Source organism: Oncorhynchus gorbuscha, unplaced genomic scaffold (assembly GCF_021184085.1).
Source record: "Oncorhynchus gorbuscha isolate QuinsamMale2020 ecotype Even-year unplaced genomic scaffold, OgorEven_v1.0 Un_scaffold_1537, whole genome shotgun sequence".
Classification (NCBI taxonomy): domain Eukaryota; kingdom Metazoa; phylum Chordata; class Actinopteri; order Salmoniformes; family Salmonidae; genus Oncorhynchus; species Oncorhynchus gorbuscha.
Window position 1 is genome coordinate 118,201 of NW_025746285.1, and position 16,845 is coordinate 135,045.

Here is a 16,845-nt window from a genome sequence, read left to right on the forward strand (position 1 = left end):
ATCGTCCTGTTTGGTTGACAGCTGTGGGTGTTGACTGTTCCAGAAGGCACATCTAGCTGGTCTCCAGTCAGGACTGGGCTTCAGCAACATCAGGCTCATACTCTGTGCACCTGGGAAGGAAAAAGAATAACAGTATTTAGTGAAAATCCATGTATCCTTCCTAGCAGCTAAGCCAATGTGTAATGCAACATGCAAGCATTAGCAACTACTAGCTAGCTGGAGCCAATGCTAGTCAACATGCAAGCATTAGCAACTACTAGCTAGCTGGGGCCAATGTGTCATGCAAGCATTACCAACCTACAACCAGCTGGGGCCAATGTGTAATGCAACATGCAAGCATTAGCAACTACTAGCTAGCTGGGGCCAATGTGTAATGCAACATGCAAGCATTAGCAACTATTATTAGCTGGGGCCAATGTGTAATGCAAAAAAAAGCATTAGCAACTACTTTTGTAATCACATGCAAGCATTAGCAACTACTCTAGCTGGGGCCAATGTGTAATGCAACATGCAAGCATTAGCAACTCTAGAGCTGGGGCCAATGTGTAATGCAACATGCAAGCATTAGCAACTACTAGCTAGCTCAATGTGTAATGCAACATGCAAGAAGAACTATTACTAGCTGGGGCCTATATGTTGTGTATGGCCTGCAACATGCAAGCATTAGCAACTACTTATTAGCTGGGGCCAATTGTAATGCAACATGCAAGCATTAGCAACTACTAGCTAGCTGGGGCCAATGTGTAATGCAACATGCAAGCATTAGCAACTACTAGCTAGCTGGGGCCAATGTGTAATGCAACATGCAAGCATTGCAACTACTAGCTAGCTGGGGCCAATGTGTAATGCAACATGCAAGCATTAGCAACTACTAGCTAGCTGGGGCCAATGTGTAATGCAACATGCAAGCATTAGCAACTACTAGCTAGCTGGGGCCAATGTGTGCAACATGCAAGCATTAGCAACTAGTGTAGCTAGCTGGGGCCATGTGTAATGCAACATGCAAGCATTAGCAACTACTAGCTAGCTGGGGCCAATGTGTAATGCAACATGCAAGCATTAGCAACTACTAGCTAGCTGGGGCCAATGTGTATGCAAATGCAAGCATTAAATAGCTAGCTGGGGAATGCAACATGCAAGCATTAGCAACTACTAGCTAGCTGGGTTTTATGTTAATGCAACATGTTTGCATTGACAGCTAGCTGGGGCCAATGTGTTGCAACATGCAAGCATTAGCAACTACTAGCTAGCTGGGGCAATGTAATGCAACATGCAAGCATTAGCAACTACTGCTAGCTGGGGCCAAGTAATGCAACATGCAAGCATTAGCAACTACTAGCTAGCTGGGGCCAATGTGTAATGCAACATGCAAGCATTAGCAACTACTAGCTAGCTGGGGCCAATGTGTAATGCAACATGCAAGCATTAGCAACTACTAGCTAGCTGGGGCCAATGTGTAATGCAACATGCAAGCATTAGCAACTACTAGCTAGCTGGGGCCAATGTGTAATGCAACATGCAAGCATTAGCAACTACTAGCTAGCTGGGGCCAATGTGTAATGGAACATGCAAGCATTAGCAACTATTAGCTAGCTGGGGCCAATGTGTAATGCAACATGCAAGCATTAGCAACTATTAGCTAGCTGGGGCCAATGTGTAATGCAACATGCAAGCATTAGCAACTACTAGCTAGCTGGGGCCAATGTGTAATGCAACATGCAAGCATTAGCAACTACTAGCTAGCTGGGGTCAATGTGTAATGCAACATGCAAGCATTAGCAACTACTAGCTAGCTGGGGCCAATGCGTAATGCAACATGCAAGCATTAGCAACTACTAGCTAGCTGGGGCCAATGTGTAATGCAACATGCAAGCATTAGCAACTACTAGCTAGCTGGGGCCAATGTGTAATGCAACATGCAAGCATTAGCAACTACTAGCTAGCTGGGGCCAATGTGTAATGCAACATGCAAGCATTAGCAACTACTAGCTAGCTGGGGCCAATGTGTAATGCAACATGCAAGCATTAGCAACTACTAGCTAGCTGGGGTCAATGTGTAATGCAACATGCAAGCATTAGCAACTACTAGCTAGCTGGGGCCAATGTGTAATGCAACATGCAAGCATTAGCAACTACTAGCTAGCTGGGGCCAATGTGTAATGCAACATGCAAGCATTAGCAACTACTAGCTAGCTGGGGCCAATGTGTAATGGAACATGCAAGCATTAGCAACTACTAGCTAGCTGGGGCCAATGTGTAATGCAACATGCAAGCATTAGCAACTATTAGCTAGCTGGGGCCAATGTGTAATGCAACATGCAAGCATTAGCAACTACTAGCTAGCTGGGGCCAATGTGTAATGCAACATGCAAGCATTAGCAACTACTAGCTAGCTGGGGCCAATGTGTAATGCAACATGCAAGCATTAGCAACTACTAGCTAGCTGGGGTCAATGTGTTCCGTCCATAGAATTAGAATATATTGAGCAGACATACAGTAGCTGTGAAAATAATGTAATTTGCTTGTGTGAAAGATTCGGAATGTGTGGAATTATGAAGGGCACAGAATTCTAATGACATGATCAAACTGCATGATCGGAATTCTAATGGAATGTTGTTTAGAATGGGAACGTCTGTGGTCCTCGTTCTAATTCTGTCTGTGGTCCTCGTTCTAATTCTGTCTGTGGTCCTCGTTCTAATTCTGTCTGTGGTCCTCGTTCTAATTCTGTCTGTGGTCCTCGTTCTAATTCTGTCTGTGGTCCTCGTTCTAATTCTGTCTGTGGTCCTCGTTCTAATTCTGTCTGTGGTCCTCGTTCTAATTCTGTCTGTGGTCCTCGTTCTAATTCTGTCTGTGGTCCTCGTTCTAATTCTGTCTGTGGTCCTCGTTCTAATTCTGTCTGTGGTCCTCGTTCTAATTCTGTCTGTGGTCCTCGTTCTAATTCTGTCTGTGGTCCTCGTTCTAATTCTGTCTGTGGTCCTCGTTCTAATTCTGTCTGTGGTCCTCGTTCTAATTCTGTCTGTGGTCCTCGTTCTAATTCTGTCTGTGGTCCTCGTTCTAATTCTGTCTGTGGTCCTCGTTCTAATTCTGTCTGTGGTCCTCGTTCTAATTCTGTCTGTGGGTCTCGTTCTAATTCTGTCTGTGGTCCTCGTTCTAATTCTGTCTGTGGTCCTCGTTCTAATTCTGTCTGTGGTCCTCGTTCTAATTCTGTCTGTGGTCCTCGTTCTAATTCTGTCTGTGGTCCTCGTTCTAATTCTGTCTGTGGTCCTCGTTCTAATTCTGTCTGTGGTCCTCGTTCTAATTCTGTCTGTGGTCCTCGTTCTAATTCTGTCTGTGGTCCTCGTTCTAATTCTGTCTGTGGTCCTCGTTCTAATTCTGTCTGTGGTCCTCGTTCTAATTCTGTCTGTGGTCCTCGTTCTAATTCTGTCTGTGGTCCTCGTTCTAATTCTGTCTGTGGTCCTCGTTCTAATTCTGTCTGTGGTCCTCGTTCTAATTCTGTCTGTGGTCCTCGTTCTAATTCTGTCTGTGGTCCTCGTTCTAATTCTGTCTGTGGTCCTCGTTCTAATTCTGTCTGTGGTCCTCGTTCTAATTCTGTCTGTGGTCCTCGTTCTAATTCTGTCTGTGGTCCTCGTTCTAATTCTGTCTGTGGTCCTCGTTCTAATTCTGTCTGTGGTCCTCGTTCTAATTCTGTCTGTGGGTTCTAATTCTGTCTGTGGTCCTCGTTCTAATTCTGTCTGTGGTCCTCGTTCTAATTCTGTCTGTGGTCCTCGTTCTAATTCTGTCTGTGGTCCTCGTTCTAATTCTGTCTGTGGTCCTCGTTCTAATTCTGTCTGTGGTCCTCGTTCTAATTCTGTCTGTGGTCCTCGTTCTAATTCTGTCTGTGGTCCTCGTTCTAATTCTGTCTGTGGTCCTCGTTCTAATTCTGTCTGTGGTCCTCGTTCTAATTCTGTCTGTGGTCCTCGTTCTAATTCTGTCTGTGGTCCTCGTTCTAATTCTGTCTGTGGTCCTCGTTCTAATTCTGTCTGTGGTCCTCGTTCTAATTCTGTCTGTGGTCCTGTTCTAATTCTGTCTGTGGTCCTCGTTCTAATTCTGTCTGTGGTCCTCGTTCTAATTCTGTCTGTGGTCCTCGTTCTAATTCTGTCTGTGGTCCTCGTTCTAATTCTGTCTGTGGTCCTCGTTCTAATTCTGTCTGTGGTCCTCGTTCTAATTCTGTCTGTGGTCCTCGTTCTAATTCTGTCTGTGGTCCTCGTTCTAATTCTGTCTGTGGTCCTCGTTCTAATTCTGTCTGTGGTCCTCGTTCTAATTCTGTCTGTGGTCCTCGTTCTAATTCTGTCTGTGGTCCTCGTTCTAATTCTGTCTGTGGTCCTCGTTCTAATTCTGTCTGTGGTCCTCGTTCTAATTCTGTCTGTGGTCCTCGTTCTAATTCTGTGTGTGGTCCTCGTTCTAATTCTGTGTGTGGTCCTCGTTCTAATTCTGTGTGTGGTCCTCGTTCTAATTCTGTGTGTGGTCCTCGTTCTAATTCTGTCTGTGGTCCTCGTTCTAATTCTGTGTGTTCTAATTCTGTCTGTGGTCCTCGTTCTAATTCTGTCTGTGGTCCTCGTTCTAATTCTGTCTGTGGTCCTCGTTCTAATTCTGTCTGTGGTCCTCGTTCTAATTCTGTCTGTGGTCCTCGTTCTAATTCTGTCTGTGGTCCTCGTTCTAATTCTGTCTGTGGTCCTCGTTCTAATTCTGTCTGTGGTCCTCGTTCTAATTCTGTCTGTGGTCCTCGTTCTAATTCTGTCTGTGGTCCTCGTTCTAATTCTGTCTGTGGTCCTCGTTCTAATTCTGTCTGTGGTCCTCGTTCTAATTCTGTCTGTGGTCCTCGTTCTAATTCTGTCTGTGGTCCTCGTTCTAATTCTGTCTGTGGTCCTAGTTCTAATTCTGTCTGTGGTCCTAGTTCTAATCCTAGTTCTAATTCTGTCTGTGGTCCTAGTTCGTTCTAATTCTGTGTGTGGTCCTCGTTCTAATTCTGTCTGTGGTCCTGTTCTGTGGTCCTCGTTCTAATTCTGTCTGTGGTCCTAGTTCTAATTCTGTCTGTGGTCCTAGTTCTAATTCTGTCTGTGGTCCTAGTTCTAATTCTGTCTGTGGTCCTAGTTCTAATTCTGTCTGTGGTCCTAGTTCTAATTCTGTCTGTGGTCCTCGTTCTAATTCTGTGTGTGGTCCTCGTTCTAATTCTGTCTGTGGTCCTCGTTCTAATTCTGTCTGTGGTCCTCGTTCTAATTCTGTCTGTGGTCCTCGTTCTAATTCTGTCTGTGGTCCTCGTTCTAATTCTGTCTGTGGTCCTCGTTCTAATTCTGTCTGTGGTCCTCGTTCTAATTCTGTGTGTGGTCCTGTTCTAATTCTGTGGTCCTCGTTCTAATTCTGTCTGTGGTCCTCGTTCTAATTCTGTCTGTGGTCCTCGTTCTAATTCTGTGTGTGGTCCTCGTTCTAATTCTGTGTGTGGTCCTCGTTCTAATTCTGTCTGTGGTCCTAGTTCTAATTCTGTCTGTGGTCCTAGTTCTAATTCTGTCTGTGGTCCTCGTTCTAATTCTGTCTGTGGTCCTCGTTCTAATTCTGTCTGTGGTCCTAGTTCTAATTCTGTCTGTGGTCCTAGTTCTAATTCTGTCTGTGGTCCTAGTTCTAATTCTGTCTGTGGTCCTCGTTCTAATTCTGTCTGTGGTCCTAGTTCTAATTCTGTCTGTGGTCCTCGTTCTAATTCTGTCTGTGGTCCTCGTTCTAATTCTGTCTGTGGTCCTAGTTCTAATTCTGTCTGTGGTCCTCGTTCTAATTCTGTCTGTGGTCCTCGTTCTAATTCTGTCTGTGGTCCTCGTTCTAATTCTGTCTGTGGTCCTAGTTCTAATTCTGTCTGTGGTCCTAGTTCTAATTCTGTCTGTGGTCCTCGTTCTAAGTTCTAATTCTGTGTGTGGTCCTCGTTCTAATTCTGTGTGTGGTCCTAGTTCTAATTCTGTCTGTGGTCCTCGTTCTAATTCTGTCTGTGGTCCTCGTTCTAATTCTGTCTGTGGTCCTCGTTCTAATTCTGTGTGTGGTCCTAGTTCTAATTCTGTCTGTGGTCCTAGTTCTAATTCTGTCTGTGGTCCTCGTTCTAATTCTGTGTGTCATTCTATTTACCTTCTGTACTATCACATCACTGAGCAGGACCTCTTTACTGGCCTGGCAGTCTCTCCTGTTGGCATAGTAAAGGTGGGACAGAAACGGGCCACAGTAGGTATTGTATTATATGTGGTATTGGACAGGGTCTTACATTTGTTTTTTTTAATCCTAATTAATAACATTATAAAAATTAAACATGTCCTCTGTTGCTAGTGACCAAAGGGCCCTTAACTCAAAGAATACAAGCAATATTATTAATCTAAATCGTCTGCCTTTTCCTAACTCTAAATGTATGTAAATAATAATAATAATAAACCTACACTAAAAATCTCACATGAGAAATAGAGTGTAGAGATCTGACTTACCTTCCACCTTGGCTTCCTCCACTGCCTCTGCGGTCACCTCAGCAGGCCAATCGGTGGCGTGCTCCTCTGCGGTCACCTCAGCAGGCCAATCGGTGGCGTGCTCCTCTGCGGTCACCTCAGCAGGCCAATCGGTGGCGTGCTCCTCTGCGGTCACCTCAGCAGGCCAATCGGTGGCGCGCTCCTCTGCGGTCACCTCCACTGCCTCACCCTCGACGACTGCCTCCTCCACACCAGCAGGGGGAGCCTCTACTTCCCCCACAGATGCAGCCTCTACAACCTCCATGGGGGTGACTGCCACATCAGCCTCAGAAGCTGGGGCTTCACATTGGTGGCATGAAGTGAAGAGGGCCTCCTTGACTTCCTCAGCCGGGGCAGCCTCTGCCTCCACTGCCTCGACATCCAGGGCTGAGGCTGCTGCCAGCATCGCCGCCTCCACGACGAGCGCCTCATCCTCAGACACTTGGGCTGTCTCCACAGCCTGAAGAGCGCCTCATCCTCAGACACTTGGGCTGTCTCCACAGCCTCAACGACGAGCGCCTCATCCTCAGACACTTGGGCTGTCTCCACAGCCTCCACGACGAGCGCCTCATCCTCAGACACTTGGGCTGTCTCCACAGCCTCAACGACGAGCGCCTCATCCTCAGACACTTGGGCTGTCTCCACAGCCTCCACGACGAGCGCCTCATCCTCAGACACTTGGGCTGTCTCCACAGCCTCCACGACGAGCGCCTCATCCTCAGACACTTGGGCTGTCTCCACAGCCTCCACGACGAGCGCCTCAACCTCAGACACTTGGGCTGTCTCCACAGCGGCAGAAGCCTCAGCCTCAGGTGCTTCCACAGCGGCAGAAGCCTCAGCCTCAGGTGCTTCCACAGCGGCAGAAGCCTCAGCCTCAGGTGCTTCCACAGCGGCAGAAGCCTCAGCCTCAGGTGCTTCCACAGCGGCAGAAGCCTCAGCCTCAGGTGCTTCCACAGCGGCAGAAGCCTCAGCCTCAGGTGCTTCCACAGCGGCAGAAGCCTCAGCCTCAGGTGCTTCCACAGCGGCAGAAGCCTCAGCCTCAGGTGCTTCCACAGCGGCAGAAGCCTCAGCCTCAGGTGCTTCCACAGTGGCAGGGGTCTCTGTGGCCTCTAGGGGAGCCGCAGCCATCTCCTCCTCTGCAACAGCAGCTGGAGCTTCCTCTACGACGACCGGAACTACTTCCTCTGGCTCAGGGGTCTCTTCAGCAACCACTTCCTCCGGCTCAGGGGTCTCTTCAGCAACCACTTCCTCTGTGACATTAGGGGTGGCAACAGCCTCCTCTTCTGGTTTGGGCTCTTCAGTTTCCAAGATTTCTGCAGCTGGTGCTTCTGCCACTTCCCCCTCCACAGATAACACTTCCTCCTCTACCTTAGCTTCAGGAACCGCCAGGGAATCTAGAATGTCCTCGGCGGGAGCGAGTGAGGATTCTTCAGTCCGGTCTTCTAGGTATTGGACGGCGTGCATGAGCCTCCTCTCAGCTACCGAGGCAGCAGCGATCTCAGAACTGGCCAGGAGCTTCATGGAGGCAGACGTGATGTCAGACACAGCATCTAAAAAGAGAAGCAAGTCATGTCAGTCATACAAGAAAGACAAAAAGGCTGCCTGTATAACTGCAGAAACGCACAGCTTTTCAGAATAGTATTTACAAAAATATTGTATATACAAAAGATGGAGCAGATCAGCAGATACCATACTAAAATCAGTCACTGCCTTCACAGAGTAACCATGTTAGATGTGGGTGATAGTGTTATTGTTACAACCTTCACAGAGTAACCATGTTAGATGTGGGTGAGTGTTATTGTTACAACCTTCACAGAGTAACCATGTTAGATGTGGGTGAGTGTTATTTGTTACAACAGATACCATACTAAAATCAGTCACAACCTTCACAGAGTAACCATGTTAGATGTGGGTGATAGTGTTATTGTTACAACCTTCACTGAGTAACCATGTTAGATGTGTGTGATAGTGTTATTGTTACAACCTTCACAGAGTAACCATGTTAGATGTGGGTGATAGTGTTATTGTTACAACCTTCACAGAGTAACCATGTTAGATGTGGGTGATAGTGTTATTGTTACAACCTTCACAGAGTAACCATGTTAGATGTGGGTGATAGTGTTATTGTTACAACCTTCACAGAGTAACCATGTTAGATGTGGGTGAGTGTTATTGTTACAACAGATACCATACTAAAATCAGTCACAACCTTCACAGAGTAGCCATGTTAGATGTGGGTGATAGTGTTATTGTTACAACCTTCACAGAGTAACCATGTTAGATGTGGGTGATAGTGTTATTGTTACAACCTTCACAGAGTAACCATGTTAGATGTGGGTGATAGTGTTATTGTTACAACCTTCACAGAGTAACCATGTTAGATGTGGGTGATAGTGTTATTGTTACAACCTTCACAGAGTAGCCATGTTAGATGTGGGTGAGTGTTATTGTTACAACCTTCACAGAGTAACCATTACAGATATCAAATCACGTGTGAATAAGTAACAACATTCTGGGAAGATCCAGTCTTTATAAAAAAAATAATTAAAACATTGTTTACCATCTACTGGACTTACCTTCCATTCACCTCAGGGCTCAGGATGACATCATTCTGCCATGGGGGGGGCGTGACCATCTGGGGGAGTCTAAACACATGGGACTAGTCCAGCAGCCGTGTCATGCCCCTCGTCTGTGTAGTGAGGATATAAACCTGGAGGTTTGTTGATAAAGACCCTACTACAGGCTGGTGTGTGATGATTGATTAACACTCAACTTCGGGAGTATCCAACCGTGTACAGATCCATTTTGTTCTCTGAACTGCTCATTCAATCCAGTTCCTGGTCGTGTTTGGATGTGCACAGGGCCTAAGGCCATTGGACAGTGTTGATCAACTGCTGGTAGTCTGACTGCCTGGTATGTGTGCACTACTTTAAACAGCCTACAAATTAAAAACTAGAAAACAATTCATGCCAAGTACCATTATACTAAACACAAAGACAAAGCATTAAAAAGGTGAATGTTATTTAATAACTAATCATGGTTTAGTGTTTTTACATGTGCTTTGATGTTGTAAAACCCGTAGAGCCAGACCTGTCAAATCAATCTGTTGCTGCGGCTACAGACCAGTTTGGACCAGTTCTGGGTTGGAAGCCTGACAGGCACAGAGACTAGACAGTTCTGAAATCTGGTACAAGAGGTCTATGCTGAAGTAAAAGATCACACACAGCTACATAAAACCCTTCAATACACATGGGAGCATGAACATGGCATTGAGGCACCTGATATAGATGATCATAAAAGGAATATCCAACTGCTACCAAAACCCTAAACTCAAAGCAATGTACGGTCATGGGTATGTCTAGACTAGAGGAGTTCTAGGTTACGGATGGGTGGGTGTGGGAACTATTAGGTTCTACATAACTGGTAAATATTTAACAAAACCTGCCTTTTGATAAAATAAAATAAAATAATGTATATGTTGAATGATGATAAAATAATCCCACTCTGAAACCTTACAATTGTATGAAATTGATTAGAATCAAAATTACAATCTGATGATGTGTGTGGTTTTAGTCTGAATTAGGTTAAACAATGTATCTGTATAGTGGAAAAACACACGGAGCAAGGCGTAGCTTAGGATTTGAACTTGTATGTGTGTGCCGAAGAAAAAAAAACAGAGAACAGTTCAACTGCGTTTGGACCGACCTGGCTAGGTCTCTGAGGAACCTATGAGAGCATAGGGAGGACTTCTCAAGGTTCCCCGAATCTCGGGGGGAATGGACCTGTCGGCTGGGTAGTGATACACAGTGGTGAGAACTACGGAGATAAAACTCACCTACTGTTTGTGTGGAAGTATGTGCGTAGGATACCTACTGTTTGTGTGGAAGTATGTGTGTAGGATACCTACTGTTTGTGTGGAAGTATGTGTGTAGGATACCTACTGTTTGTGTGGAAGTATGTGTGTAGGATACCTACTGTTTGTGTGGAAGTATGTGAGTAGGATACCTACTGTTTGTGTGGAAGTATGTGAGTAGGATACCTACTGTTTGTGTGGAAGTATGTGTGTAGGATACCTACTGTTTGTGTGGAAGTATGTGTGTAGGATACCTACTGTTTGTGTGGAAGTATGTGTGTAGGATACCTACTGTTTGTGTGGAAGTATGTGTGTAGGATACCTACTGTTTGTGTGGAAGTATGTGTGTAGGATACCTACTGTTTGTGTGGAAGTATGTGTGTAGGATACCTACTGTTTGTGTGGAAGTATGTGCGTAGGATACCTACTGTTTGTGTGGAAGTATGTGCGTAGGATACCTACTGTTTGTGTGGAAGTATGTGAGTAGGATATCTACTGTTTGTGTGGAAGTATGTGCGTAGGATATCTACTGTTTGTGTGGAAGTATGTGTGTAGGATACCTACTGTTTGTGTGGAAGTATGTGAGTAGGATACCTACTGTTTGTGTGGAAGTATGTGCGTAGGATATCTACTGTTTGTGTGGAAGTATGTGCGTAGGATACCTACTGTTTTGTGTGTGGTAGGATACCTACTGTTTGTGTGTACGTGCGTAGGATACCTACTGTTTGTGTGGAAGTACGTGAGTAGGATACCTACTGTTTGTGTGGAAGCACGTGAGTAGGATACCTACTGTTTGTGTGGAAGTACGTGAGTAGGATACCTACTGTTTTGTGTACGTGAAGGATACCTACTGTTTGTGTGTACGTGAGTAGGATACCTACTGTTTGTGTGGAAGTACGTGAGTAGGATACCTACTGTTTGTGTGGAAGTACGTGAGTAGGATACCTACTGTTTGTGTGGAAGTACGTGAGTAGGATACCTACTGTTTGTGTGGAAGTACGTGAGTAGGATACCTACTGTTTGTGTGGAAGTACGTGAGTAGGATACCTACTGTTTGTGTGGAAGTACGTGAGTAGGATACCTACTGTTTGTGTGGAAGTATGTGCGTAGGATACCTACTGTTTTGTGTGGAAGGATACCTACTGTTTGTGTGAGTAGGATATCTACTGTTTGTGTGGAAGTATGTGAGTAGGATATCTACTGTTTGTGTGGAAGTATGTGAGTAGGATATCTACTGTTTGTGTGGAAGTATGTGAGTAGGATATCTACTGTTTGTGTGGAAGTATGTGCGTAGGATACCTACTGTTTGTGTGGAAGTATGTGTGTAGGATACCTACTGTTTGTGTGGAAGTATGTGAGTAGGATACCTACTGTTTGTGTGGAAGTATGTGAGTAGGATACCTACTGTTTGTGTGGAAGTATGTGCGTAGGATACCTACTGTTTGTGTGGAAGTATGTGAGTAGGATACCTACTGTTTGTGTGGAAGTATGTGCGTAGGATATCTACTGTTTGTGTGGAAGTATGTGCGTAGGATACCTACTGGTTGTGTGGAAGTATGTGCGTAGGATATCTACTGTTTGTGTGGAAGTATGTGAGTAGGATACCTACTGTTTGTGTGGAAGTATGTGTGTAGGATACCTACTGTTTGTGTGGAAGTATGTGAGTAGGATACCTACTGTTTGTGTGGAAGTATGTGTGTAGGATACCTACTGTTTGTGTGGAAGTATGTGAGTAGGATACCTACTGTTTGTGTGGAAGTATGTGTGTAGGATACCTACTGTTTGTGTGGAAGTATGTGAGTAGGATACCTACTGTTTGTGTGGAAGTATGTGTGTAGGATACCTACTGTTTGTGTGGAAGTATGTGAGTAGGATATCTACTGGTTGTGTGGAAGTATGTGAGTAGGATACCTACTGTTTGTGTGGAAGTATGTGTGTAGGATACCTACTGTTTGTGTGGAAGTATGTGAGTAGGATACCTACTGTTTGTGTGGAAGTATGTGCACAGCTATAAAATGGATGTCTTTGTATAATGGACTTCAGAGCGTTCTCGGGAATAAACTGTACTATCTTTTTGCAATGCTGAGTCTAATTATTATTAAATCCATGGTCTTACAGATCGCAGTAATCGGTGAGAGCTATTGATTGTCAGTTATCATTGGGATTGAAAATTCTCTCCACACCTTTCTAATGTGTAGGTGAGGCTTCGATATTGATTTTAAAACATTTTTTTCCTGGAAAACTGTTTAATCATTTGTTCTGTTCAGGAACTCTGACCTAATATGCAAATGTTTTGTTTTGTTAAAAAAAAAAAATGTAAAATCTGAAATGGTCATTTCTATTTGGATAAAAACGTTAGACAAAACGCAGTGTTTATTACACACGTGAGGGTAAGACAATAGAAGACATGGACGCAATAGAAGTAACTGACAACGTCTTTATTGAAGGACTTCAGCTTCCTGAATCTCTTCTTCACTGATACTTTAGAAAACATTTCCTTAAAGTTGTCAGGGTGCATTATTAGTTGGCCCATGGCGACCATCTCCAGACAGAACAACATTTCCAATGTCGATGAGTTGGAGATGAATAGAACAGTAGTGTTGAAGTGAGATCGTTGGGTTTATTATAAAAATGTTCCCTTAATGTTTACCTTTCACAGTTAGGAAATAAAAAGACAGACTCGTAACAGCATCGACGCAAATAAACTAAACGAACAAAACAAAGCTTGGACCTTTTGACAGATGGTGGTGGTGAATGATTGGTTGGCTGAAGGAAGGGAAAAAACAGTGTGACAGTATTAGTAGAATGTGTGTCTGCATCACAAATGGATCCCTATAAAGTGCACTAGTTTTAAACCAGGGCCCATAGGCCACAAACATAGTTCTCTGGTGAAACGTAGCGCACAATAGGGCCCGGCATCGTCCGGGTTAGGGAGGTTTGGCCGGGGTAGGCCGTCATCGCAAATAAGAATTTGTTCTTAACTGACTTGCCTAGTTAAATGAAGGTAAAATAATTAAATGAAATGTGTAGTTAGTGTGTGCATGATCAAGTGATGTGTAGTGTGTGGGTAGGAGGGCAAGTGAAATGTGGGATGCAGCCTGGGAGCATCGTCCTGGACAGCTCCATGACATCATGTAAGTCCTGGCTGGTTTGTGTCAGTCACCGTGGTTACAATGCAGTGTTGGTTGATTAAACTAGTAGTGGACTCCTCTAGATAAAACGTTCCACTAGGAGGTAAGGCAGGTAAAGGAGAAATGCACTACTACAGTTTGTTACGTGAGGTTTGAAGTTGAAGGTAAAGGTTTAAGGTTCTGTAAACAACAAGGTATTTAACATTTTAAAAAAGGTGCATTTTAGTGGTTGTCACTTCCCACCAAGCACTTATCCAAGACCCCGCTTTTAATTCAACACTTCCTAGGGCTGCAACGGGCCACGCCCCTCTTCCCACAGTTACGGTTCCAGGAACTGACAGGGCCACAAATCCTTTGTATAAACACTTGTTTATAATACATGCTGCTTATCGCGGTTTCAAATGATGAATAGCTACACAAATCTCCTGGATGAACCAAATAATTGAAAAGATTAGAAATGGCTTTAAAATGTTTGTTTTTTAATAAAAGTGTAGCGGGGGGCTGTGTCATCCAATCACAGAGCAGAATACAAGTCATGTGGTTTGTTAGCGAACACATGATGGTACGCGATAGCGATAGCTGTAGGATCTTCCAACCACAGAGCAGATCCAAGTCACGTGATCTGTTTGACGCCACATCATGTGGTGCTAACAGATCACGTGACTTGTATCTGCTCTGTGATTGGACAATACAGACCGCGAGGCTCCATGGTGAGTGGAGGCTTTGGTGCTCTTTGAAACAGACTGACAATACAAACGTGGTTTAAACGTTCATAACCGATGTGCACTACATCAACAATAAGAAATTGTTTTGCAATCTCAGGGTGAAAATAGAACATCTACGTTGCACAGTAATATTGCTAATATTTGATACCACTACGGGTTTTGAGGGTTGAGAATCCACTTCCGGAACCACTGGTTGCAGCCCTATTTGCTCAGCATTGGGGGCAGGGGGGGGGGGGGAGTGATCCCTTCTGTGCTTGGTGGGGGCAGACTTCTCCCTGGCACAGTGTCTAGGACGTGATAAGGAGGATCAGACAGAAATGATGTCATAAAGAAATCAGTGAGGACACAGACCCAACTGATCCCCAAAGTTCCAATCACTGGGAGTTCCATTTGGGCACTGGAACACGGAGCTTTATGACATCACCGACTAATCCTTCTAGAGCTTATCCTAGGGAGAGGTGTGAGCAGCACTCAGAGGAGGAGGAGGAGAGAGCAGGGAGGAGGAAGGAGCTAGCAGTTTTTGGTCACATTTCACAATAAGATGCAGTTCACAAAGCAATTAAAATGCTTCTCTGACTGGTATATTTATTACTTGCATAATAACCATTTAACCTGCTTGAAGTGCTTATCGTCTCGAGGTTCATAACTTGACCTTCCTTTCAATCTGAATTTGGAGCATGTTGGAGTGGAAACTGTAACAAAGACGGCAGACTGACATGATGTAGAACTCCGCCATCCATCTGGAATCTTAAGGGACAAAGTCATTCAGACAAAAGTGAAGGAAAAGAAGTTGACATTTTCTGTCCTGAATTCTAAGGGCCACTTGGGAAAACTTTACATTAGAAGTGTCCAAGAAAGGCAACCGATTCCCTATATAGTGACAATGTACTACTTTTGACCAGAGCCTATGGGCCCTATATAGGGAATAGGGTGCCATTTCAGAGGCACATAGGTTTGTGGGTCAGGACAACATGTACCATCATGAATCCAATATCTCCCTTGACTTCCCCTTTAACACCTAGGAACTCCTCAGAAAAACAGCGCCAGGAGTTTTCCCCAACAACCACGATCCGACCAGAAAAAAAAACACTCCTGTCCCCACTGATAAATAGGACCATATCGCTTGACAAATAGAGCGGGAATGATTTTAAAACCTGAAACGCCTATGTATTTAGCTGTGGTGTAAAGGAGTCAGAAAGGAGAAGAGACAGCTGTCCCGTTACCATGACATCATACCTAACTAAAGTGTTCTTCAACAGAACATAGTCCACCTCCTGCTTCCTATTGTAACATGTGCTAGTAGATAGGGGGCTGTGATCCAGAACGGTACCCTAATCCGTACGTAGGGTGCTACTTTAAACCATGTAGTGCACTACATAGGGAATAGGGTATAGAGGGGGCTAGTGAGAGGGGGGGTCAGGTATAGGGTTGGGGGGTAGTAGTAAGAGGGACACACCACAGCTAAACACACCCCTCTAGGTTGACCTTTGACCCCTCATGCTGCCACCTCGGCGGCAGGCGCTGCTTCTGCCTCAGGGCGGTGGGAGCCGTCTCGGCCACTACTTCGGCCACTACTTCCTCACCGGCGGCCTCCACGGCAACGACCTCTTCCACGACGCCAGGAGCCGCATCTGCGACGTCCTCGATGGCGGCCTCTGCGTCAGCCTCCGGTGGAGCTTCTTCCGTAACCACGGCAACTTCCACTGCGGGCGCCTCCTCAACTGCAACGACCTCTGGTTCCACAGCAACCTCTGCAACCGCCTCTAGGACAGCGACGGATTTGGTTGCGACCTCTGCCAGGACTTCCTCTGCTGCTGCAGGCGCCTCCTCGCCTGCGGCCGTCTCAGCGACCACCTCGGCTAACACCTCTGCTTCTACTGGTGCCGGTTCTTCTGGGGATTCTACTTCCTCTGCTGCTGGTGCTGCTTCATCTGCTGCTTCATCTGCTGCTGGTGCTGCTTCCTCTGCTGCTGGTGCTGCTTCTGGAAGGAGATAGAGCGAGAGAGAGAAGTGGAATAGAGAGAAAGATGAGGACACGGTCTTATCCCTCCCTACAGGGTTTTGTCCAATTCTAACATCGATCCCCTAAAGACAGATTCTAAATTGTACCATGTGGTCTGGTCCCTGTGTAGAAAGTATCCTGATCAGGAACAAAAGGATACTAAATTAAGTTTAAACTGCTTTCAATTATTAGTCCTCTGCTAAGCAGTTAACTACCTTTTAATGTGTGACGCAGTTTGACCTTTGAACCCTCCGGAAACCCCTGAGGTGTATACTACAAACGTAGCTAGATATACTCATGCTTTTCTATAGTGAGCTAGCTTCACATTCCAGCTCAGGCTTTTCTGAAATGAGCTAGCTTCACATTCCAGCTCAGGCTTTTCTGAAATGAGCTAGCTTCATGTAGCTTCACATTCCAGCTCAGGCTTTTCTGAAATGAGCTAGCTTCATGTAGCTTCACATTCCAGCTCAGGCTTTTCTGAAATGAGCTAGCTTCATGTAGCTTCACATTCCAGCTCAGGCTTTTCTGAAATGAGCTAGCTTCATGTAGCTTCACATTCCAGCTCAGGCTTTTCCCATTAAGTAGACATTGATTGTGCACCTGTCACTTCCTTGAGCCTGCTCAA

General features: G+C 45.2%; 1 protein-coding gene across 1 annotated transcript; it reads right to left on the reverse strand.

Moving 5' to 3' along the window:
• Positions 1 to 78: 78 nt before the first annotated feature.
• On the reverse strand, positions 79 to 16,287 carry LOC124023195 (fibrous sheath CABYR-binding protein-like). The gene is made up of 5 exons (XM_046337726.1): positions 15,802 to 16,287; positions 7,029 to 8,059; positions 6,492 to 6,936; positions 6,145 to 6,199; positions 79 to 110 (listed from the first exon to the last, which is right to left on the reverse strand). The coding sequence occupies exons 2-4, from the start codon at positions 8,028 to 8,030 to the stop codon at positions 6,156 to 6,158; spliced, it is 1,491 nt and encodes a 496-aa protein (XP_046193682.1). The 5' UTR covers positions 8,031 to 8,059; positions 15,802 to 16,287; the 3' UTR covers positions 79 to 110; positions 6,145 to 6,155.
• Positions 16,288 to 16,845: the final 558 nt, after the last annotated feature.

What these genes read in the sequence shown, in the direction of transcription:
- LOC124023195 (XM_046337726.1), bottom strand. Translation starts at nt 8,030, where the DNA reads ATGAAGCTCCTGGCCAGTTCTGAGATCGCTGCTGCCTCGGTAGCTGAG. An exon ending in CCCAAGTGTCTGAGGATGAG is followed by an intron (nt 6,937 to 7,028) that starts GCGCTCGTCGTT and finishes TCTGAGGATGAG; the next exon opens with GCGCTCGTCGTGGAGGCGGC. An exon ending in GGAGGAAGCCAAGGTGGAAG is followed by an intron (nt 6,200 to 6,491) that starts GTAAGTCAGATC and finishes CTATGCCAACAG; the next exon opens with GAGAGACTGCCAGGCCAGTA.